Source organism: Aotus nancymaae, unplaced genomic scaffold (assembly GCF_030222135.1).
Source record: "Aotus nancymaae isolate 86718 unplaced genomic scaffold, 86718_ANA_hifiasm-v0.15.2.pri h1tg000006l, whole genome shotgun sequence".
Taxonomy (NCBI): domain Eukaryota; kingdom Metazoa; phylum Chordata; class Mammalia; order Primates; family Aotidae; genus Aotus; species Aotus nancymaae.
In genome coordinates this window covers 5355452-5380152 of record NW_026988417.1, presented here as the reverse complement: position 1 = coordinate 5380152, position 24701 = coordinate 5355452, and the positions used below count along the sequence as shown (strand labels likewise).

Sequence of the window (24701 nt, the reverse complement as noted above, 5' to 3'; positions counted from 1 at the left end):
TGGCGTCGGGTCTCTCTGGGGGGCGGCCCTGGCGTCGGGTCTCTCTGGGGGGCGGCCCTGGCGTCGGGTCTCTCTGGGGGGCGGCCCTGGCGTCGGGTCTCTCTGGGGGGCGGCCCTGGCGTCGGGTCTCTCTGGGGGGCGGCGCTGGCGTCGGGTCTCTCTGGGGGGCGGCGCTGGCGTCGGGTCTCTCTGGGGGTGGCGCTGGCGTCGGGTCTCTCTGGGGGGCGGCCCTACTGTCTCTGGGGGGCGGCGCTGGCGTCACGTCTCTCTGGTGGGCGGCGCTGGCGTCGGGTCTCTCTGGGGGGCGGCCCTGGCGTCGGGTCTCTCTGGGGGGCGGCCCTACTGTCTCTGGGGGGCGGCGCTGGTGTCACGTCTCTCTGGTGGGCGGCGCTGGCGTCGGGTCTCTCTGGGGGGCGGCCCTGGCGTCGGGTCTCTCTGGGGGGCGGCGCTGGCGTCACGTCTCTCTGGGGGGCGGCCCTGGCGTCGGGTCTCTCTGGGGGGCGGCGCTGGCGTCACGTCTCTCCGGGGGGCGGCGCTGGCGTCGGGTCTCTCCGGGGGGGCGGCCCTGGCGTCGGGTCTCTCCGGGGGGCGGCCCTGGCGTCGGGTCTCTCTGGGGGGCGGCGCTGGCGTCACGTCTCTCTGGGGGGCAGCGCTCCTGACCTCAGTCACTTTATACATTTTTCTTGTTTCCCAGATTGTGGAAAACACTTACCCAATGCATTTACCCAGGTTATGTCAGCATTTACCCAGGGCCGTAGGAGGCGCAATGTGACTTGCTGCGATCACTGTAAATCCTGAATCCCAACAATGTGGTTGACACCAAGCCCGCTGAGCTCAAAGCACCCATGATCCCAGTCCCACCCCCACCCCTGCTGAAGTCTCACATCCCACCTGACAACCTGACTGCATGGTCTAATTCCCTGCCACGGCCTGGGCTGGTGGACAAGCCTTACCCTAGTCGGACAGCAGAATGACCGATGCCTGGATGACGGAGTGTATTTTCACCCAAGGTGCGGAGTGGGGAGGAAGAGGGAGCTGAGGTGAGGAGGGCAGAGCAGCCACAAGCCTGCTGCCTCCGGGCACCTTGCGTGCTTCCGTGGGCTCCGCATCACCCATGGTCCCACTTCCCGCGTGGGGACGGCCAGGCCCGGGCACCCTGCCCCATCATCCTTCCCTGGTTTTGTGTGTTGGTTCGAGTCATTTCCGTGTGTTGAATTTTGGTCCATAGACACAGGACTGCGGCTCTGCCGCTGTGGGGTCCTCCCTGCCTGTAGGCTGCTTGGTAGCTGCAAATAGCATCCCTCTCCTTTTCTGCAGAGCCCCTGGGGCTGCACAGCGCAGGTAACAGGAGGGCAGTGAGGGGAAGGGCCCAGCCTCCACAGTCTGGAGTCCAGCTCGGCCCTGAGCCACCTGCCAGGGCAACTTCTTCCTCACTCTCCGCTGAAAACAGCTCCACTGCGCAGAATTGGGATTTGATCTGTTATTGTACAGAAAAAAAAAAAAAAAAAAATCCTTCACTGGGCCCTCCCATCAGATGACAAAATGTGAAGGAAGGCATCCCCAGAGCTTCCCAGCCACAGCCACGGGGTAGTCAGGAGGGGCGGTTCCAGAGGTGGGGCCAGCCGGGCCCTCCTCTGCCACCGTCCTTTGCCCCTGGACCTTGGCACTGTTCTCAGAGTGCAAGAAAGTTCCAGAGTGAAAGAAGGCAAAGGAACAGAGGTGGGAGGGAAGCTGGTTATGGCTTCGAAATGGGCTTGTCCGGACCCCTTGACTCACGCCTCCCACACAGCATTTGGTGCTGGCTGGGCAAGAAAAGAAAGCAAGAAACTAAGGCATTCTCGGTTTTCCGTTTTATTCGATTGGGTCTTGGCTGCTTTCTGAATTTAAAAACCTGGGACTGACCCCCAAGACCACTGCACTGAGTCCACTCCAGAGCTGCCAACACCCCTGCTTCCACATGGAAACTGAGGCTGAGGACTTTGCCCTGGCTACCCTTTCAGCTTCTGAGACCACCTTGTGGGATCCTGGTGGGGCTCCTTCTCTGCCTCCCCCTCCAGACTGTGGCCCCAGGGCTGAGGGCTGGCAGGGACCAGCACGGAGGGACCAGGAGGAAGGCCGGTGTATGTACAGGTGGGGATAGCGTCCCTGGACAACGAAGCTTGAGCGGATGCACCCAGGGTCGCCTCCCTGCAGGCCACAGAGGACAGAGCCCCACCTGGCTCCCCACTGCACACTCAGGGCCTTTCTAGGCATCCAGTGGCCAGAAAGTTTCTGGCATGGAGTGGGTGATTCCCAAATGTGTGTTGAATAAAGGAGGGACAGAGACTCACCTGTTTCTGCAGATAGGAGGAGGGGGAGGAGCTCCAGCCCTCACCTGTTTCTGAGGATAGGAGGAAGGGGAGGAGCTCCAGCCCTCACCCCTGGAATCACTAACCATCTGGGGGTGCATGGAGGAAGAACTCCTCCTCCCCGTGTTGGATGGATTGACAGACAGCCTGATGTGGGACCAGGAGGAGGAGGAGGTATCCCCAGGCCACCCTCCCATAACCCGGCTTGGAGGCAACCCAACGCCATCCCCATTTTAGGGATGGGAAAATGGAGGCTCAGGAAGGTGAGGGGTCTCGTCCAAAGCCACAGAGCCCAGAGCAGCCGAGACAGGAGGCACATCTAGGCCAGTCTGGCTCCAAGAGAGCCGAGCCCTTCCCCACCCTCACGGCCTGTGCACCCAGCTTCCCACTCCCTCTCGCAGCCCCCAGCCCGGCTCTGACCCTGTGCTCCCCGCACGTCCCTGCAGGATCTGCAGATCATCAGCACGGACGAGAGTCAGGTGTTCGTGGCGGTGCAGGAGTGGTACCAGGTGGACACCTACAACCTGTACCAGTCGGATCCGCGGGGCGTGCACTATGCGCTGGCGCTGGAGGACGTGCGCAGCTCGAGGCAGGCGGAGGAGAGCGTGCTCATCGACATCCTGGAGGTGGGTCTGCCCCTGGCCCCCCGTCCTCTCCCCCCACCTCCTTCTTCCCCTCCCCTCTGGCCTGTCTCTAACGCTGTCTCAGGTCTGCACACACCTTCTGTAAAGAGCCACATCCTTTAGGCTTTGCAGGCCAAGAAGCTGTTATGTAGGTACTTTCAGAGGAAGAAAATTTCCTTCGTGAGGAAATTCAAAATACAGTGATCACTGAGGGCAAGTTTTTGTCATGAGAAGAATGGAATTCTTTGAGGGAAGAACATCTGACTGACCTGGGTCCAGCCAGAGTGTTCCCTGTCAACCCCTCACAAGCCCTCATCACACGTCCTGGGCTGGGGTCACCCCTGAGGACACTCAGGCTCTGTGAGATTCTCTGAATGCCCCATTTCTCTCTCTCTCCACCCCAGCCTCTTTGTCTCCTCCATCCTCCCCCTCTGTGTGTCTGAAGTCTGCCTCCCTCCCACTGTGTCTGTCTCTCTCTTATTCTGTCTCCCTGGAACCCAGCCCTCCACCCTCCCTCCTGCCACACCACTCACCACATGTGCAGCACTGCTCCCCCTCCTGGGTTGCCATCTGAAATCTGATGGGAACCTCCCTCGCTGCCCTCCCAGGTCCTCCCTCAGCCTCTCGCCTGAGCCTCCACTGACCCCAGAGAACACCCACCCCTGCCACTCTTAACACTAAGAGTTGGGGAGAAACTGAAGCTGTGTTTTTGGCCACCTGAGGCTAACCCTGATCCATAGTGCTACCCGCACCTCTGGATTCTGGATTCACAGACCAAGTCCAAGCCCGTTCTTACGTCGCCATAAAGGCCCCCGAACGGCATTCTCGGTACTTCTGTTTGTTTTTGTACATTTTATTAGGACTGTAAAATAGCCACTTAGACACTTTACCTCTTCAGTATGCAAATATAAATACATTGTAATATAGGAAATCTTTTGTTTTAATATAAGAATGAGCCTGTCCAATTTCTGCTGTACATTATTAGAATACAGGGGCCAAAAACATGGCATCGCACTGCCATGGCTCCATTTCCACCTGGATTCCTGCAGCAGCCCTGCCCCAGCCAGGCTGCTCAGGCCCTCTCCTTTGTTCCTGAAATGCCATGGCCAGCGAGCGGGGTCACTCGGCCCATGTACAGGTCAGAAAACTGAGGCTCAGAGAGGCAAACGACCTGCCCAGGCGGACCCAGACGTAAGCAGGAAAACCAGGACTGGCCCAGGCCTGTCTGCTCTGAGCCTGCCACCCTCCTCTTAGGACCCCTCTCAGTCATTCTCCTCCAAGTTCCCTCCTCTTGCCTGTGGGGACACCCCCAAGTGGCCCATGACGTATGCTGGGAGAGTGTTCTGTGGGTGACCAGTAGACCTGGGCAGACAGTGGCGTTGACGGGTTTGTGGGTGGGAGGCGCCAGGCCCAGCATTCATTCTCCCTCACCAGCAGCAGCAGAACTGCAGTCCCGGGGACAGTCACGAATAGAATCACGTGTTTTCAGTGATAACCCATTTGTCAAGATTTACCTCTCCAGCGGATGACGCGGAGGCAGCCTCACTGCCAAGAGCCCCCCGCAGCGGCCTCCTCCACCTGCTAGGCAACGCCCACCCCACCCCCTGGTGTCCCCAAGACCCCGCCCCATGAGCCTCTAGGAGGGGACTGAGTCTGGCCCAGACCTGGCTCTGGAAGGCAGTGAGCAGGTGATGATGGGATGGGAAAGGTGCCAAGAACAGGGTGGGGTGGGCTCCACGGCTGTCCTGTCCACAGGCATCTGTGATGCCCACACCACTGCATGCCATGCTCTGGGCCCTGCCCTCAGGACACAGGCTGGATACGACATGCACCACCACCCCTCATTAAGCAGGAAGACGCCTCCTAGCCGGGGTTCTGACTGAGCGTGCCGGAGCCTGGGGACACAGCACAGGGGCAGTTGGCCAGCCTGGGGCAGGAGTCAGGGAGCGCTTCCTGGAGGAGGCTGAGTAGGAGTTAGCCAGGTGAGGAAGGAGCTCAGAGGCACACACAGAGGCCTCAAGGTGAGAGGAAGAGAGGAGCCAAAGGAGGTTCACAGTGGCCGGTCCAAAGGCGGCACCCACCATCCACAGCTGGGTGCCCTCCCAAGGGATGTCCCTTCTCTGAAAACCATCAAACATGGGCACAGCTGGTGGTTATGAGCACAGCTCTGGAGCCTGGCTGCCCGGGGTGCAGGCCCATGAACTTGTATGTATTTGCTGTGTGGCCGGAGGTGGGTTTCTTAACCACTCTGCTTCCCCATGTGCAACAGGGATGGTAGTAGTGCCTTCCTCACAGGGCTGCTGTGAGGGTTAAGGCTGCCATTCCCATTAAACAGGCAGAGCAGCACCTGGTTCCAATGGGCACTCACTTTGTTTTCCCCACACTTGCCCTGTCTGGGATCGGGGATAATTCACAGGGGACTGGCCCCTGAGTCTTGCTGCACATGGCCAGTACTGCTGCTGTCATGGCTGTTGTGCACCCAGCACAAATCCAGGAAAAAAGGTTGGTGCAGGCCACACAGCCAGCTACTGCCTCGGAAGGCTGCGGGGGTCTCTCCCCCTGCAGAGCACATCCCGGATTCCAGGTGAGACAGCAAACCTTTCCTGGATTCTTCTTGTGCTGGAGCTTGGGTTATGAATGGGGACTTAGGGGACATAGCCCTGTCCCCTGCCCCCAAGGAGTCCTGGCCACAGGCATCATAGTGGGCTCAATGGTGGCCCCAAAATAGGCATCGAAATAGTGGCCACATCCTCATACCCAGGTCCTGCCACGTGACCTTATTTGAAAAGGGATGTTTGCAGCATAATGAAGTGACAGACTGAAGCAGAGATTATCTTGAATTATCCAGAGGAGGCTGTAAATGTAATCACAAGTGTCCTTATCAGAGCCGGGAGAGGAGCCACAGACACACAGACAGACGCCGTGGAGACAGAGGCAGAGACTGAGGCCACAGGCCAGGGAGGGCTGGAGGCGTGGAGCTGGAAGGGGCAGGAAGGATCCTTCCCTGGAACCTGCAGAGGGAGCGCAGCCCACCCATGCCTTTATTTTGGCCTCTGGCCTCCAAGAGAATGACTGAAAAGTCCCACAAGTTGTTTGAAGTCACACAACTTGTGGGACTTTTTCTAACAGATGCAGGAATGAATACAGCTGTGATATGGGCAATTATGCAGAACCACACCAAGATTCCAAACTGATGCTCAGCCAGCCAGACCCACCCGGGGGCCTCGGCCAGTATCTGGATCCACGTTATTTATTGCTGAGCATTTTCATGGAGTCCTGGGTTTCTGCAGGGCCTGCACTTGGTACCACATCTCACAAAGAAGCTGGACTCTGGGGCAGGGGCCCCATCTGCAGCCATCGAGTCGATTGCACAGGTGACGGAGTGATGCCAATGGGCAAGAAGGAGCTGGCTCCTCCCAGCCCCTGAGACTGTCAGCCCAGCAGGACCATTGCTGAAGCTTCCTCTGCAGAGAGGAGGACTACCCACTAGACCACAGCACCCTATGCAGATAACACAGGCGGCTGAACGCTCTGTGCGTGGATTTCCCATGTGTATGGCACTCCCTGGAAATGCTGGGAGGATGCTTACAGTGTGAGCCACTTGGCTCCTAAAACTGCCTGTCTGTGTTGATAAGACCTGGTGGGTCCCAGGGAAAAGAGCCTGCCCAACCCCCCAACTCCCACATCCAATGAAGGCAGCCCTGAGTCTCTGAGAGCCAACTCCAAGGGTAACCTAAACAAGCCACAGCCGTCAGTGGGAGGCAAAAGATGTGTAACTACCACTCTGTGCCTCCCCCAACCTTGCACGTTGAAACAGTTAACTTGTTTGCTAGTCTCCCAGCTCCACAGGTGGATTTTACCCAGAGCTCACCCACATCTGGTTTAGTTGACTTACATAAGATTTGGAAATTTTGATCTGGTGACATTTAGATGAGACTTTTGACGGTGAATTAATGCTGTAATGAGATGAGAACTTTGGAAACCTTGATAGGGTGAATGTATGCTGCTTGAAGACTGATGTGTGTCCTTGGGGGTCAGAGGAGGGACTGTGCTGGAGAGAATAGTGCCTCCCTCAAAGATGGCCACATCCCGAGCCCCAGAACCTGCATGTATGTTACCTTATGTGGCAGAGGAGGAGTGCAGTTGCAGATGGAATTAAGGCTGCTCATCAGCAGACGGGAAGATGACCTGGGTTATCTGGATGGGCCCAGAGTCAGCACACAGGTCCTTAATATTGGAAGAGGGAAGCAGGAGAGAAAGTCAGAGAAGTGATGGTGGAAACACAGTCAGAGAGATGCAGTGTTGCTGGCTTTGAAGATGAAGGAAGGGGCCATGAGCCAAGGAATGCTGATGCCTCTAGAAGCTGGAAAAGGCAAGGAAAGGAACATTCCCCTGGAGCCTCCATAAAGGAGTGTGATGCTACTGACGCTTGACTGTAGCCACCTGCCAGGCTTCTGCCCTCCAGAGCTGTAGGAGATTGCATGTGTGTTGTCTGAAGCCACTGGGTTTTTGACTGTCTGTGATAGCAGCCATAGGAAGCTCAGACCCCAGTCCACTGGTTTTATCATCATGGCTGCTGTTCTTCTCCACGTGAGGACCTGCTGGAGTTGTGAGAATTCAGTGAAAGGACACATACTAAGCTCATGTCTCGAACATAGAAGCACTTAATAACTGTATGGCATTACTATCCTAACTATAATCTTTGGCTGTGGGCCTTTGGGAAGGTTGCACCCCCTCTGAGCCTCAGTTTCCCATGGTGCAGGCTGCATATACAGGTGCAGAAACAGCTTCTGGCCTGGCACACAGGAGGCCTGGACAAGTGGTTGGCATTCTCATGCCTCTTCACACCACACTAGTGGGTCTTGATAAATATGAGTCAAAACCCTTCATGAAATAAGGAACTTGCAGGAAGACCCTCTGTGGGTGAACCACTTGGTTGAACTATATGAAGTTGCCAATAATTGCACGTTGCTCGTAGGTCAACTTAGTAGCCACTCTTAGATATGTTTGGGTCACTGCCATGGGCCTTTTAGGAAACCTTGAGAAAGGGAATAGGTTAGCCCTGAGCAATGAAGGCAAGTGAGCCCTGTCCTGGGTGTTCTAGGGGAAGCATGGACCCTCCTGTCTTCATTCCTTGGCATTTTTGTATGGGAATTGAGCTGGGGAGTCCCCAGAGGCAATTCTATTGGTCCAGGATATGTGGTCCAATAGAAACTAGAGGTGTTGGGGGGGGGTCTGAGCTCTGCATCAGGACCTCTGAGGCAAGAATGAGGTGACTCTGAGGGACAGGCAGTTCAGGTGTCCAGAATCCCACTTGCCATCTGATGGTTGGTGTCTGGACCTAGGAGACCAGCTCAGCACCATGAAGATCATTCAGGCTTTGGAGCTAGATGAAACTAGCTTCCCACTAAAGCTGGGGCCAGAGTCTTGGATCCCTGGCCCCTCTAAACCTCACTTACCTCTAGAATGTGCCTCGGCTGCTGGTCATTGTGACTGTGAAATAAGGCTACATGTGCAGAATACTTAGCAAGGTTCATGGAGCATGGTGGACATTTGGTCATCAGAGTGCTCCAGCATAAGGTTATAGTCCTTTTCGTATTTTTGTCCCAGGTCAGAGGGGTGAAAGGAGTCTTCCTGGCAAACCAAAAAATTGATGGGAAAGTGATGACGCTTATAACCTACAACAAGGGCCGCGACTGGGATTACCTGAGGCCACCCAGCGTGGACATGAATGGAAAACCAACCAACTGCAAGCCTGTAAGTACCTCTGCTCACATCACACACCTTTCATGGGTGGACACAAGATATGACTTCAGTAATCAAGAAGGTCAGAGGTGGTGATGTCTGAGAAGGACCATCTGAAACACATGAACCACCTATTTCTGATGGACATGATGGAAAGGATCAAATGAAACTCCTTATTTTACAGAAAAGTTAATTAGAGGTCAGAGAAGGAAGTGTATCAGTTAGTTTTTGACACAGAATTGCTGTGCAGTAAACCACACCAAAACAACAATCATTTATTCTCCAGATCTACAGGTGGGCTCAGCTGGGCGGCTCTGCTGACCTTGGCTGGGCTCAGCTGGGCGGCTCTGCTGATCTTGGCTGGGCTTAGCTGGGTGGCTCTGCTGATCTTGGCTGGGCTTAGCTGGGTGGCTCTGCTGATCTTGGCTGGGCTTGCTCATATGTCAGGGAATAGACTGATTTAGACTGGTCTCTGCTCTGCCCATCTTGCATCCTTCTCCTGCAACCAGCTTAATTCTCATGGTGATACCAGAAGTTCAAGAGGGTAAACAGAAACAGGCAAGTACATTTCAAGCCTACTTATGGTACATCTGCTAAATCTTACTGGTCAATATCAAGGATCTGGGAAGTATACTCTGCCCATGGGAGTGAGGGCTGGAGAGCAGACATTTGCTTCTAATCTGCCACGGAAGGCAGTGAACCATCACACTGTCAGTAAGTGATGGGGTTGGGCCAGAGATCAGACATCACGAGCTTCAAAGCTGCTCCCACTATCCCAGGGGCACCTTTCTACATGAATTGAAGTGTAGACTGCCTGAGTCCTTGGTTGCCTAGAGTAGGGAGGGATCTCTCAAAGTAGCTGGGACTCTTGCCAGCTCTGGTGTGGCTAGCAGGGAACCAGGTGGTGCACAGGCCCATGCTGGTGAGGAAGGAGAGGCAGAGCTGTAAGTAGGGCTCCTGGCTCAGGTGAGCACTCAGCTGCCAGGGACCAGTAGGTGCAAGAGAAGAAGAGGCTGAATGGGTCAAGAGAGTCTGATTGGGTGTCCCACCCCCTTCCAACACCCCTGTGAGACCTGGACTCTCCTGGGGCCTCTGTCCTTGCATACCACAGGGAGATCACCACCACCAGCATCCCTGACCCTTCCTGGGTGTTGAGCAACTCAGGGTGGGAGGAGGGTCTAGTCTTGGAGCTGCACAGAGCTGCAGTCTTAGCTCCCTGACTGGCTGTGTGATCTTGGCTAAGTCAACCAGTGCCTCTCAGCCTCTGTTGAAAAGGGAAGAAGATAATAAACATCCCTGTGGCATTGGAGTGAGGATGAGATGAAAGAATACAGAGACCAGCCTATGCCTGGCACAGAGCAAACAGCAAGGAAGAGCCTTCCAAACAGCAAAGAGAGAGCTTCCCTTGCCTTCCAAGCTCTCTCTTTCCAAGCTATGCCCAAGGCCTGCAATGCCCTTTCCCTTTTCCTCATCCAGCAAACTCCTATTGACACCTGAAAACCCTACCCAAATGTTCCCTCCACTGAGGAGCCTTCACTGGGCATAATTGCTTCTCTGTCTGTTTCCCACTGTCACCCATAAACCCTCTTAGAGACTGCACACTGGGGACACCTGAACCTACTCATCACTCTGCCTCAGTTTCCTCATGTGTAAAATAGAAGGAGCAAAAGTACCTGTTTGACAGGGTTATATTCAGCAAATCTACATGAGCACTTGCTATGTGCCACACACTGTTCTGCAGGTGCAGAGCAAGCTAAACCAACAAAACAGAAGACATTCTCTGTCTCCTTGGGATTCCACCTGCCACACGGCAGGGCTCAGAAAATGGTGAGCCCCCTCTCCCCAACACCCACCGGCCCCAGTGTTGGCCCATGGGGGCCATGGTACTAAGAGGAGAGCACCCAGAGAGCCTGACCCCAGAGCCAGGGCAGGACTCTGTGGCCTCCAGGGTGGCCCCTTGCTCTAAGCTGAGGCTTGAGCTCTGATTCACGAGCACTCACCTCTCAGGGTCCCACTGCCCGCCTCTATTCAAGCCCCCTCCTGCTGATAACACCTGTCGACCTGTGTGGAGAATTAATTACCTGCCCTTTGTAAAAATGCTTCCCAGAACAGAATTGCTATGAAAGGGCTAATTTTTGTATCATCATCGGCAAAGTTAAGCCATATTAATCTGTCAAAGCAAGTTTTTGCTAAGAATAGATTCTTGTCTGTGATTATGCAACTCAGTGAGGAGATAACCTCAGTGAGATTTATGTCCTGGCCTTAAAATAATGAAATAGGAGCAAACTGGTGAGCGTGCGGGCCCCAGGCCGGCATGTGGTAACCCGACTGGGCTTGGAGGGAATGCAGAACCAAGTGCATGGAGCCCACGTGGGCACAGCAGACATCGAATCACAGCCTCACTCTGGTGTGGCTAGCAGGGAACCAGGTGGTGCACAGGCTCAGAAGGCCCGGCCTATCCTGTGTGTGTGGCCATGGCATCTCCAAGGACAAAAGGGCAGGGGCAGGACAAGCTGGGCCACTCACAGGACCTCCTGACTGTGCTGCTCCTGCTGCCACACAGCCTCTCAATGAACGGGCAGACTGTACCTGAGGGCGTATTGCTCATAAAAGTGATGCCTGATTATTGCAGAATGCTTAGAAGATACAGAAAAGGGAAATAAGATACAACTAGGATCACTCCATCCAGAAAAACAATAATTGAGTATTTTTGTTCTTTGCAATCTATTTGCTTACATACATGTCACGAAGTCATCACTGAGATCCCACACGTACATGATTTTTCAGCCCTCTGTTTCTCTCTTAACTCCGGGTCACGAATCTTTGCCCATGCCACCTGACCAGCTCCCTGTCTGGGGATACCTCCTTCCAGCAATGGGGAAATAAAGGGATGGCTTTATTTAGTAACAGGAGTGGCATGATCAGATCTGTTTTAGGATGACCCAGCTTCATTGGAAGATGGTTTTGAGTCTGTTTACATCTTGAATTCAGCATAAATCTCATTCAGCGGACAGCCCGTAGTCACTCTTCTGAGGTGTGAGGCTGCGACAAGCACCAGGCGTCCAGGTGGTTGGTGCTGCAGCTTCCAGCCCTGGTCCATCTCGTAGACTTTGATGATTTTCTAGACACTTCTTTAGAGCACCCTCTGGCCCCTATGTGCTGAACGGGCAGACAAGAGGGAGTCCTGGGACAGCATAAGCCCCCAGTTTGGCCTCTGCCTCCAGCCTTGCAGGAACCCAGGCCCACCTCGGTCAACACTGGAGCATTCTGCACTGACTCCTAGGGCCACAGCCTCCCCCGGGGGTCCCCTGTCCTCATCCTGGCTGGCCTTGGAGGAAGCCCTGTCTCTGACCACGTGCACAGGTGGCAGGCCAGTGCGCATCAGCAGCCCCAGGCATCTGAGTGCCCTGTGGACAGGCCCCTCCAGGCCTGCCGGCATTGCCCTTCCTTTCACCTGGTGGCCCAGGCTCTCGTGGGAGTGCAAGTGTCAGACACCAGCCCGGCGCCTGCAGCTGCCCCAGGAGCACGGGGAGACAGCTGGCTGCCAGTAGGCCCTGAGGCAAATGCAAAGGGGGCCACAGTGCTGCCTGTGGTCACCAGGGCCCGTGGGGCATAACTGACCACCCCACAGGGAACCCTGAGGAGGGTTCCACTTCTCTGGCCTGAGTGCCAGGCAACCAGGAGAGGCTACCAGTGGCGAGGGGTGGGGAGAAGGGTGGGGTTTGTGAAGCAGCACCCTCTAATTCACCTCTGCCCACTGAGCACACAGCAAGTGACCAGATGTGCCCAACTCATCGGGGGAATGGGAGAGGTCGACGGAGACCAGCCCATGAGCTCTGGCCCCTCCAGGCTCCACCTAGCCTTCCGGGAAACCTAGGGCAGCAAAGCATGGCCGAGCCATGGCGGCCTCTGCCAGACATGCTGCTGTGAGGACTCCCATGCCACACCCCTGCTGAGCGCCTTCTCATTAGAGCTGCCTTCTGCAGCACGGAAGCACCACCCTGCCTACCAAGATCACAGCAGCCTCCCTCCCCAGCAAGCCGCCTCTGTCTTTCTGCCTGAGTGATCTGGGGAACAGGAGGATAGGACTGAAAGGTGCCAGCAAGTCTATTAACTCACAGGCCTCCTTTTCCATGGTAAGAAGTCAGAAGACTCTATTGCAGTGGGCAATGTCTTATCCCACAGGTTTTCAGTGGGCCCATTTGTCACTGTTCAATCCAGGTGTTTCTGGAACCCTTCGATGGCTCTCTGGGGGTGACACCGAGCCCAGGCTCCTGCCAGCTGGGGCCCTACGGGCTTCAGCTCAGGGCTTCCGGGTTCCCCTGGGAAAGGTCTCAGTCCCTCAGTCTTCTTCAGGATGTGCCTCTGCAATGGACACGGGGCCGCCTTTCAGCTGAGTTTGCAACCTTTCTCTCTTTCTCTTGGTTTCTGATAGCTTTGTTGAGATCTCACTCACGTACCATACAGTTCACCTTTCAAGTGCACAGCTCAGTGGTTTTTAGTATATTCACAGAGTTGTGCAGCCATCACCACTGTCCATTTTAGGACGTTTTCACCACCCAAAAAAGAAGCCCCAGTGCCTTAGCTGTCACCTCCCTGTCCCCCATCAGCCTCCAGCCCCTGGAAACCACCCGTCTATTGCTGGCTCTATAGATTCCCTGCTCCAGACACTGCTCATGGGTGAATCATACAGCATACAGTACAACCAGTCCGTCTGTGAACCCCCAGAGCAGACAAATACAGGCTGCCTGCCGACCGCGGCCACCACCTGTTCGCATCTCATCCAAGTCAATACCTCGGCCACCACCTGGTCGCATCTCATCCAAGTCAATATCCAGTTTCCTGAACGGTTCAACTTTTAACTTAGGGTCACCTGCGTAAAATGAAAGCGGTTCATGGGCTCAAAGAAAGTGTCATGAAGATGGGAGATGAAGAGAGAGGACATCTCTGACGTGGATTTCAGTGGATGACACGATACCGCAGTGACAGTGGGATTCTGGAATGACCCCCGCAGAGCGGGTCAGCAGGCCTCGCTGTCACTGGCTCCATTTTACAGATGAGGAAACTGAGGCCCAAGGCTGCCCAGAAAATTAGTCATGCTTCCTGAGTGACAATCTGGATCTCTGGGTACCCAGTGCTAGGGTATTTCTAAGCTGGAGATTTTTAACAGAAAAAGAAATAATTTTAAGGCGGGAAATACAATGTTTACCATTCTTATAAGTAAACAGTTGGGCAGTACCTTGCCCTGGGGAAGGGCTGGACCCAAGAGCTGTGCCATATTAATCCAATAATCCTGAGAAGCAGAGCTGACTGCCCCATCTCACAGAGAAGAAAGAAAGGCACAGAGAGGCTAAGCATTTTTCCTAGGGCCACACTGCCATTTAGAGGAGGTATGAGGAGTCAAGCCCCGGCCTTTCTGTGACCGGCCTGAGGACTACCCTGCCTCGCTTCACCCTGTGGAGCTCCCAGAATTGGGGAAATCAGGAAGGCTGAGCCCAGAGTCATTACCCCTCAAACCCTTTTGGCATCTGCTGGTTCAGTGGGCTCTGTGTTGGCGCACCTATGTCACCAAGGAAGGCTCGGCCTGCCAGACCTCTGAGAACCAGTAGCTTCAGGCTGCCAGAGGGAGGTCAGGAGAAACGGGGTCTCCAGAGCCAGCCCCCTGGAACTCTTGCACACTTAACCCACCCCTCTGTATCTCAAAGTTGGAGGTTCTTATGGGGTGACCCCATCTGTCTGCTGATGCCAGGGATACTGTGGGCACATAAGAGGTTCCCAGTAAAGGTTCTGGGTAGGTGAATGAATGAGTATGACCTTGGGCTGTGCAGCCTCCAGGTATCCCATCCCATGGCCCAGCACTGCACACGGGAGCCATGCTGGGGAACCCACCTGCCAGGACCCATGCCCAAGAGCCCTCAGTGGGAGAAGCCCCAGCAGCTGCATCTGTGAGCAGAGGTACCATGTCCAGAGGTTGCAGGGCTCCCTAATCTAGACCAGAGAACCAAGGGATCACCCTGGGTGCCTCACCACACCCAGGTGCTATGATGGGTCTGTAATCTAGACCAGGGAGTCAAGGGATCCTCCTGGGATGTCTCTCTGCACCTAGATGCTGCGGGGTCCCTAACCCAGACCAGGGAACCAACAGATCCTCCCAAGTGCCTCAGTGGTGCTTCCAAACCTATTAGCACAGCACCTGCTGAAGCAGCCCTTGTCCTTCCCACCCTTTACCTACAGGGCAGCCTCATACCTGCTTCCCATCCTCCGTGCATTCCTCCAAGGCACTCCTGGCCCAGCCTTCTCTCCCAAAAAGCCACAGGGGCAGATTTGCCATCAGGCTTAGTGTTCCTAAGGATGCTCCTACCCACGTGCTGACAGCTGCTTCCTTTCTCTTCCTTGCAGCCAGACTGCCACCTGCACCTGCACCTGCGCTGGGCGGACAACCCCTATGTATCGGGCACTGTGCACACCAAGGACACCGCCCCAGGCCTCATCATGGGTGCAGGTAGGTGGCTGCCATCACAGGTGGCTGGCAGGTGCCATTACAGTCCAAGAGTACCTCCAGTCTCCAGGGTAAAAATGGATGGTCATGGGCCTGAGGCCATACTCAGTACCACTGCATCTGCAGGAAGCTCAGCTCTCATGGCAAATTCTGAGAGGTGAATGCATGGCCCAGGGTGGGCATATGATATATGTTGGCTGAATAGAAAGATGAATAGATGGAAGAGTGGATCAATGGATGGATGGATAGATGAACTGATAAATGACGGCTAATGGATGGGTGGATGGTAGATGAATGATGGCTGGATGGATGATGAATAGATGGTGGATGGATGGATGGATAAATAATACATGACAGGTGGATGATGGTGGATGGGTGATGGATGGGTGGGTGGGTGGATGACGGATAAATGATGGGTGATGGATAGATGATGAATGGATGGATGGACAATGAGTGAATGATGAATGGATAGATAAACAGATAGATGCGTGGGTGGGTCAATGGATGGCTGATTTGTAACATAGTTGATATTTATTGGCCCCTGAAGAAAGTTCTAGTTTATTAGGAGAGAAAGACAAGTATACAACTAGCACTTTTTTAAAAAACCAAAACTATAATTTTTGTGATTGTCTCTTCCACTAAATTAGAACCTCCAATAATCGCGGTGTACTAATCAAACAATACCATAAAATGAGGTTGATTGTTTTAGAAGAGCCATTCAAAATACAAAGTAGAGCCACCTGTCTGAGGTCCCTTGGCTGGTGTGTGGAGGAGCCAGGCAAGACTTTGCACATGGGGTCTGTGACAGTCGGAGAGGCAGCGTCTCCTGCAGACACTGGACGCAGAGGTTGCACATGGGGTCTGTGACAGTCGGAGAGGCAGCGTCTCCTGCAGACACTGGATGCAGAGACACAGCCCCAGAGCTCACACTTCTTGAACCCAGGACCCCATCCCTCCATTTCCCCAGCACCATCTCTCACATAGAGGGGGTGGCCTTGTGGCCAATGGCCAAGGACCATATGGATGTGGACCCCAGACTCTGAGCTGGACACCACATCTGACCCTTCAACATATCCCAGCACCGAGCTGGGGCCTGGCCCAGGGTGGGCCCTCCAAGGCTGTTTGTGAATGAGTGAGTGAAGGGACAAGTGAATGAGTGGCCATGTTGTGATGGCAGGAATGGCCTGGGTGGAAGGGGGAGCATGGGGACCCCAAAGGACCAGACCAGAGTGCAGGGAGAGGCTGGAGGTGAAGCCTACACGCAGGGCTGGATCTGATGGTGGAGACTTGGCCTGTCTGAGGAGGCTGGGGCTTTGCCACAGGGAAGTGACACAGCTGGGAAGAGAGGGGATTGAGAACAAAGCCTTCAGCTTCTGCAGTTCCTCTGTGCACTCTACGTGCCTGGGGTCCTAGGCAGTGACAGCCCATGTGGACAGCCTCTGTCTGCTCCCACAGTGATCAATGAAAATGCAGCCCATCAGCATCAGTGTCAAGCTGCTCACTGCCTATCAGCTTCCACGCACAGACAGCTCTCCACCCATGTTAGATGCCCCCAGTCCTATGGGCTTCTCAGTGACGGAGCATTTAAAATGTACCACCTTGATTGGCTAAAACCCCAAATTCTTGACCAAAATACAAAAGATGTAGCTTCCAATGTTTCCACTGCTCAAAGGCCCCGAGAGCCTGGGATGAGCTTCCCAGTCCCTCGGCATCAATCGGCGCATCCCTGAATTATGCAGGAGTCACACAGCGCACCGAGTGCAGCCCCCTCACGCTGTGGGGGTGTCCATCACAGCCTCCCCCGACCCCGTCTGCCTCCCACTGTTCCTACAAGGGCCGGAGGCTACACTCCTATTTTATTCTGCTTCCCTTCAGTCTTGGCCGGGGCCTTCCTGGAAGGTGGAGCCAGCCGTGCAGGGTGGGCTGATTGATACGTCACTTGTTCCCATCCCCCTCTCCAGTCCTGAGCACCTGCTGGGAGCAGGAGGAGAAGGCGCGTGGGTGGGCTTCACACCTGCTGGCCCGACATGGCTGCCTGCCCTGGCACAGGTCTCAAGGCCATGCGGCTGCACCGTCGGAGGCAAGGCGGCTCGAGGTGATGGCCACCTGTTTCCACGGGGTCACTCCCCTGCCAGGAATTCATTCCTGAATTCCATCCCGGAGGCAGGCAGATGAGAGGGATAAGCCCCAGGCTTCACGCCTCCCAGCTGTAGGACTTTGGGATTTCACTGCACTTCTCTGAGCCTCAGTTTCCTCATCTGCAAAATGAGAGGACAAAACCTCCACCGTCAGGATGAGACGGGGTAAGGCAGGAACCCTCCGAGGCAGGTGTGCTCTGCCAGGCTGTCCTGTCATCTGAGGGGACGCTGGACACCCCGCCCCCATGCCAGGCATGGCACCGGGTGCTGGAAATGAGGGACATGAGACTCAGCCGCTCAGGTACACAGAGGCGCAAAGGGACGATGACCGCAGGGCCAGACGCATCCTGACGCCAAGCTCCTATAAGATGGTCCAGAGGGACCGAGGGTATGGGCACTCGATTCTGCCCTGAGGTTTGGGCGGAGCCTGCTGGGCAAATGGGCATCTGCCAAGCCAACCCACAGGGAGGGCACCGCATGTGCAGGGCGGAGGTCGGGGAGTGCAGTGCTGGGGTCTCGAGCTGGAGTAGATGCATTCCAGTCTCCGAGCCTGTCCTCAGGTCCAGCCTGCAGAGGCCAGAATGCAGAGGGACCCAGAAACGGGAGCTGTGGCTCCAACTATTAATAGAAGGGGATGGATTTGAGAAGAAATGACAGAAACTTGAGCCCAGAAATCAACTCAGCCATGGCTAAAGGGGCCGGTGGCAGGTTCTTCCCAACTGGGTGTGTCGCAGGACTGAAGGGCTGGCTCCCCTCCGAGTGCACCTGTGCTGGAGTGAATGGCTCTGAAGGAGACCTCATCTTCATCCTTTCAATAAACTAGGCTAGGAATCCTTTCAATAATTCCTAGGCTAGGAATCCTCACGCTGAGGTAGACTCTGTGAGGTCAGCGCTTCCTGCTCCATACCTTCAGGGCTCCCAGCGTGCCAGGTTTCCCGGGCCCTGTACAGCCGGTGGCCAGCTGCTTCCCACTGACCCCTTGCCAAGGCTGCTCTCCATGCCCAGGGCAGACCCACTTCTGGCTAGGTTCCTGTTCTGGCTCATGTGCCTCCCCTACAAAGCCAAAGAGTGCCAAGTGGGTGCCACCCCCCACCTGCTCTTCAGATGCTGTGGGCACCTCAGGTGGTGATGGAGCCTGCTCCCTGCACTGCCCTTTGCCCCATCCTGGTCACTGGTCTGTGTCCCAGCTGGTTGTCCAGACATGAGTCCTCGGGACCCAACATGGAGCAGAGGCCAGCAAACACTTCTCTGTCCCTAACCCCGGCAGAGGTGATGGTCGCATTTAGCCAAGGAAGCCTTGAGGGGCTGTTTTGGAGCTGGGAGCACTGCAGCCTGCCTTGTGCCGGCTTGGCTCAGGGAACTGAGTCTCGGAGCTATATGCAGCCCCAGCCCTCTCCAGCACAGTCCCTTTTTTGGTGACTTGGCCAGTCAGGGGCTCGTCAATGTCAGGACATGTCTAGATGTGTGGGCAAGAAGCCCTTGGCCTGGCTGAGGGGCCTGGGTGAGGTTGGGAGCCGACCTAAGCCCCCCCAGCCCTGTGGATGCTCACCGGGCCCCTCTGGATCATGGGCAGCCCCTGGAGGACCACGCGGCAGCCCACTCACAGGGCCCTGGCTGTGTCTTGGTCATCACTGGTGCTCCCTCTGCTCTCGGAGCCATTAGCATCTGCCCCACGGTCCTCCTTGGTGAAGTGTGGGTGGGGTAGATTTTGGTGTGTTGCTTTGCTCTGTTTTCTGGCTGCAGGGGCAGAGGAAGGTTGGAGAGGAGGCGCATTCAGTGAGCACTGACTCCTACCAGACTCTGCTGGCACCAAGGAAGGGCAGGGGTCCTGGGCCTGGGGGAAGGAGGCCCAAGGAGACACCAGAACACCGGGCAGGGATGCAGCAGGGAAGCTTCTCCCCTCGTCACCTCCCCCCACCCGGGGCCTCAGTTTGCCATCTGTAAAATGAGGGTGTCAGCCTCAGCTCCCTGCAGGCCCTTCCACTCTGACAGCCTGCGATGTGTTCCGTGAGTCCCTCCTTCCTTCCCCCGACTGTTAGGTGACTGGCAGCCTGACAGCTTTGGTGGACAGAGCAAGGAAAACAGATAGCATTCCTTAAAAGGCAGACGTGTGCACGATTGAAATTACAAACTGCAAATTGGCCCGCTCAGTGTGCTGACACAGCGACACTCGCTGCCCGGCTCTGCGTGTGATACGTGTGTCCCGGAGCGGCGGCTGGCGTCTGGGATAGCAGAAAGATAAAAGGCGCCCCTATTTCTCTTCTCCCTGCTGCTCGTTCTGTTCATTCATTCTCCTCACTCACTTCATTCATTCAGTAGCCATTGCGCAGCACCTTTTGTTTGCCAGGCACCACACCACACAGGAGAAGAGACGGGTCCAGCGGTACCCACATTCCACGCCTGCACCTCTGCCCCACCCGCCCCCCCCGCCCATCTGTCTTGCACCTGCCCGGGTCCATGCCTCTGCCCGGGCTGCTCCCTCTTCTTTGGACACCCTGTTGCCTTTCCCTGAGCCAGCCCTGGTCAGCTCTTTCCTGCTTCAGTCTCTCCTTGAGGCTCTTCTCATGGGTCCACAGTCCTGGCTCTGTATGCACCTGCACGGCCACCCTCTTCTGCTAGATTCAGAGCCCTCAGGGAGCAGAGGCCATGGCTCATTCAGCTCAGGCTCCCCTGAGCTCAGCACAGGGCTGTGCAGATAGTAGACACTCAGCAAATGCCATTGAATATATGCAGGAAGGAGGGAGTGGTGGAGCTGAGAAAGAGGTAGTGAGTAGATAGAGGGATGACTGGTTGGATGGGTAATAGATTAATAAAAGATGGATGGGAGAATGGATAGATGGATGGATGAGTGGACGGGTGGATGGATGGATAGGTGGGTGGGAGGGTGGATGGATGGATGGATGCATGGGTGGATGGGTGGGTGAGTGGATGGATGGATGAATGGATGGACAGATGGATAGGTGGGTGGGTAAGTGGGTAGATGGATGGATGGATGAATGGATAGATAGGTGGGTGGGTGAGTGGGTGGATGGATGGATGAATGGATGGATAGGTGGGTGGGTGAGTGGGTGGATGGATAGATGGATGGATAAGTTGGTGGGTGAGTAGGTAGATGGGTAGATTTACAAGTAGGTAGGTAAGTGAACTTCAAAAAAGAAGACAGGCACACAAACACTCTGCCACTCTTAGAACTCACTTTTAATTTATCTATTTGAAGACATTCCATCCCCTTTGGAATTTTCCAGACTTCTAAACTTGACCCTGGATAAAGTACTTCTGAAAGTGCCACCTAAATAAAGCTTTCAAGGGCAAGTGACATACAAGTCACCCAGGGCGGGGCCTCTGGGGCCCCAGAACAGCTTCAGTGCCATCATCAGGGTCCCCATCATCCTGGAGATTTGGACCCCCGTCTCTGCCACAGTCATGGGTGCAGCGGAAGCCCCAATTCTGTCTCATCAGAAATCCCTTTGTTCAAGCCGTTTCGGGATGCCGTTTAGGGCAGGCCAGGCGCAGCACCAGAGGCTGTGAGGATTGTCCTGGTGCTCATGCTGTCATGCGTGGCCATCGTTCTTTCTATAGGAGCCTCGTGCAGGTTCAGTCTCCTCATCTGTGACATGAGCTTGGCTTGGATGCTGGGCGTGAGTTCTTCCCATTCTAACACCACCCACGGCATTAAGTCTGAGCCCCTCCGAGTGGACGTCAAGACTGGTGCTGGACCCAATCAGCCCGGTGCTGGGGCTCCAGTAAACCCGAACCACATTCTGCCCCCCACAGTCGGTTTGGTGCCCACCTCACCATCCTCCCAAATATCCGGCCAGCAGATAGTAAGGCCCTGCTGCGTGCCCACCTGCCTTCTCTCCTGCACCTGCCTCAGGCTTCCCTGCACCCGGTCCCCAGGAGCTGTCTCCACATGCAAACTCAGCCATGTCCTGCCCTGCTTTCAAGCCCCACAGGGGCTGCCCATGAGCCCACATTGGCCCACCCGGCCCACGTCCTCTCCAACCTATCCCTGGCCACACCGCATGCTTCCTATTCGTGGACCACACCTGTGGGTTCTCTGAGGCACCAAACTCTGCCTGCCCAGGGCCTCTGCTGGAGTCACCTGAATGTGGCTGTCTTTGGGCAGGGCTGATTTTCCCCTGCAAAGACCTGGACCCAGGGCCCCAGCACAGCAGGTCTGTGGGGGAGATGGAGCCACACAGGCCACCATGGCTTGGGGATATTTCAGGGCTCAGACTTGTGAAAGTTGGTTGATCCTAGGGTCAGTGCTGCCCCTGTTCTTTCGGATCAGGTAACCTGGGCTCACAGCTGGTGGAATATAAAGAAGAAATGTACATCACATCAGACTGCGGGCATACCTGGCGGCAGGTAAGCTGGCCGGGAGGTGCCCGGCACCCCCGCCCCGTTCAGCCGTGACCCTCAGGAGACACTTCTGTTCTGTCATCCCGTCCATTCCAGAGGCTCCGCGAGAGAAGCTCTGAGCCACGTCTCCTGTCTTGCAGCCAGCCTTCGTGGCTGGTCCAGGGTTCACTTTAGCAGATGTGCATCTGCTGCATTTGAAAAGCAAGTCCAGGCAGATGGCTCGAACCACCCAGCTGGTCTTTCCATGGCCACTGATGGGGAGTGACAGACGTGAGAAACATCTCCACAGTCGGACATGTCACTGCGAACATCTGAGAAACGGGGATAAATGCCAGGGAACAGAAAGGGGAGGAGGTCCCGGCCAGGAGGCCACGCGGCACTTCTGAGGCTTGACTGGGACTCTTTCAGGAGCCCAGAGAGAGGCCAGGAGAGGGGTACAGGGGACTCTAGGTTCTTGGCAGGGACCGTTGGGCACAGCAGAAGAGGATATGGGGGAGGAGCAGGTTGTGGGGGTGATCGTGAGTCTGGGTCGGGGTATCTGGGGGCTGTCCCAGGGTAATGACTTGAGGTGGCACTTCTGAGAAGAGAAGGAAGCAAGGAAAGGAGGGGCACACTTACGTAGGGAGCGGCCACTCCAGCAGCGCAGGACGGCCTGGTCAGGGTCTCTGTGCTCTGTGCAGCCCCACTCGAAGCTCAGATTTGCAGACCAGAGGGGAAGGTGCTGGTGTCCTCAGGGCGTGGACATAGCGAGGCCGAGGGAGGCCGGTTGGTGCCACGTGTCCTGTGAGGTCCAGGTAGCTCCAGGATCCAAGCCCAAGCTTCCCACTCCAGGAGGGGGCCCCTCCTCACTGTGCACTGTCCATTCCTTTCCAATCAGGGGGACATGGTCTTTCTGGTTGAAGTTGCCAACCTCATGGAGTGGCAGTGTCTGCCTTCTATACTGAGGAAATGAATCAAACTTACATGCGACTCTCTCCTTCCAGACAAGACATTCTGTTTTAGGTCAGTGTTTTACACGCCTGAGTACCCCAGCCACAGCCCCCTCCCACACAGCAGTGCTCTGGGCACATGTGACCACCCCAACGTGCCACCTTCACCGGCAGCCTGGGTGGAAGGCCTTGACGTTTTTAAAAAATATGCAAGAAACATGGAATTTTCAAAAGGGCAACAGCGATTTATTGTATTTTAATATTTCTATTTCACTAAAGCTAGTGAAACATGCCGAAGTTCCTTAAAGGTCACATCTGCCCATTTATTAGAGAAGTTTCCCCCGTATTAGACTCAATAGACAGGGTGAAATAGAAGGTTTTCTAATTTTATAGAAACTGATCACAAGACAGTTGCAGCAGCCTCTTTGGTCGAGCAATTTGCTTCGATTTCAAACTTGGGAATGTGGGAATTAAAAGGAGGAGCGCCTGGGAAAGCGCGGAGCTGAGGCCTGGTCACAGCAGTGCCGGGTGCTCCCCTCCCAAAGGACGAAGGACGGCGGGGTGCGGGGCAGGAGAGGGAATCGCCCGGCGGGACTGGCACCCAAAGGGAGAGGGCCTGTGTGTGTGGCAGGGGACGGAGAGATGCGCCTGTGGGTTTTTTTTTTTTTTAGTTTCTTGGGATGGGCTGGAGAGGAAGGATGCCCAGTCGGGGCCAGAGTGAGACAGAGGCACAGAGGGCAGGGCAGTGAGCCCGGGCAGTCTCCACGGTCCCTCTGGCAGGCAGGTTGTCAGGGATGCATGGGAGATGCGTCTGAGATGCGTCTCAGAACACGAATGCGGAACGCCAGCGTGCATCTGGTGTAATCAACATAACCTTTCAAAAACATGAGCTCCGGACCATGATCTGTTTAAAGCCAGAAAACATTACGGAGCCCCTGGCTGAAACTCAGTGTGGGAGAGGCAGGAAAAGGATGAAGGGGGGCCAGGGACTCTGCTCTCCCCACCCAGCCCTGCTGCTCGGTCAAGGCGCTGGAAACCACAGCAATGGATGTCTGAAGACCCCGCAGCCCTGCTGGTGGGGTTTGGAAGACCCTGGAGCCACCTTTACCCAGAGCCCCAAGCTAATGAGAGCAGATGTCATTCCCGGGATGGCCGGAAGGCACCTGTTCGTCTCTCCGTGGGTGGTCGCAGCAACGACCCCCTGCCTGCGCTTGGGGAGGAGGGTGGCTGGGACAGGTGTCCAGGGGTCCCAGTGCAGAGCCCTGGTGCACACTTGCTCAGGGGGCCAGCTCGGTACCAAAGGGAAATTGTACTCCAGGACTGTCAGGCTCTGGGAAGCCCACTGTCCCCTCACTGCACCACACCCTGCAGTTCAGCAGCCCCGTCTCCCTCAGGGGACCCTCAGAGCAGCCGATTAGGCCCCTGGTGGAGTCAGTGAAGGGGGCTAAAAGGGTGGGGAATGGTGCTCGGGCGTGGCAGGTGAGCTTCACCAAGAGGCCCCTCTCCTCCAGCCTCACAGCACCCAGCGTGATCTCCACCATTCTCCTGGCCACACAGGGGTTCCACTGCTGTCCCCACGAGGGAGACTCACTTCTCCTCGGATGATTCCTGAGACCCCTCATGCGAGGAAGGCTGGCTTCTCCTGGAATGTTCCCCAAGAAAGAGAGCTCACTCTTTCCTGGAGAGGAGCCCTTTACTTGGGAATTCATTTTCCTCCTAAATCAGTGTGGGAGCCTCTAACGAGCCCATGCCCCTCTGGTCCGTCTCCCCCCGCGCCCAAGGAATCTTCCGAAAGGGAACGTGCTCTTGTAACTCCCCGATCAAGCCTTGGATGTTACACCGGCCTCCAAGCTGCACGTCTGTCCCAGGACCTCCCCGTGTGCCTCCAGGGCTCCAGCCCCAGCCACACGAGTCCGGCTCCCTGGACACAGCTGCCCTCCTGACCTCCAGGCCTTTGTTAACTTCCTGTGATGCCCTTGCCCCTCCGAAGGCTTCCCCAAGCTCCACCTGCCCTGTGAACCCGTCCCTGGGCTGCCCGCTGACTCGAGTTGGACTTT

At 55.7% G+C, this 24701-nt stretch overlaps 1 protein-coding gene across 2 annotated transcripts in view; it reads left to right on the top strand.

The window, feature by feature from the left end:
• SORCS2 (sortilin related VPS10 domain containing receptor 2) overlaps positions 1 to 24701 on the top strand; it is a 571039-nt gene that overhangs the window by 501494 nt on the left and 44844 nt on the right. For both annotated transcript variants that reach the window (XM_064365545.1, XM_064365541.1), the window contains exons 9-12: positions 2795 to 2974; positions 8582 to 8728; positions 15116 to 15218; positions 21645 to 21721. In XM_064365545.1, coding sequence (XP_064221615.1) covers positions 2795 to 2974; positions 8582 to 8728; positions 15116 to 15218; positions 21645 to 21721 — 507 coding nt within the window. The remainder of the gene's footprint in view (positions 1 to 2794; positions 2975 to 8581; positions 8729 to 15115; positions 15219 to 21644; positions 21722 to 24701) is intronic.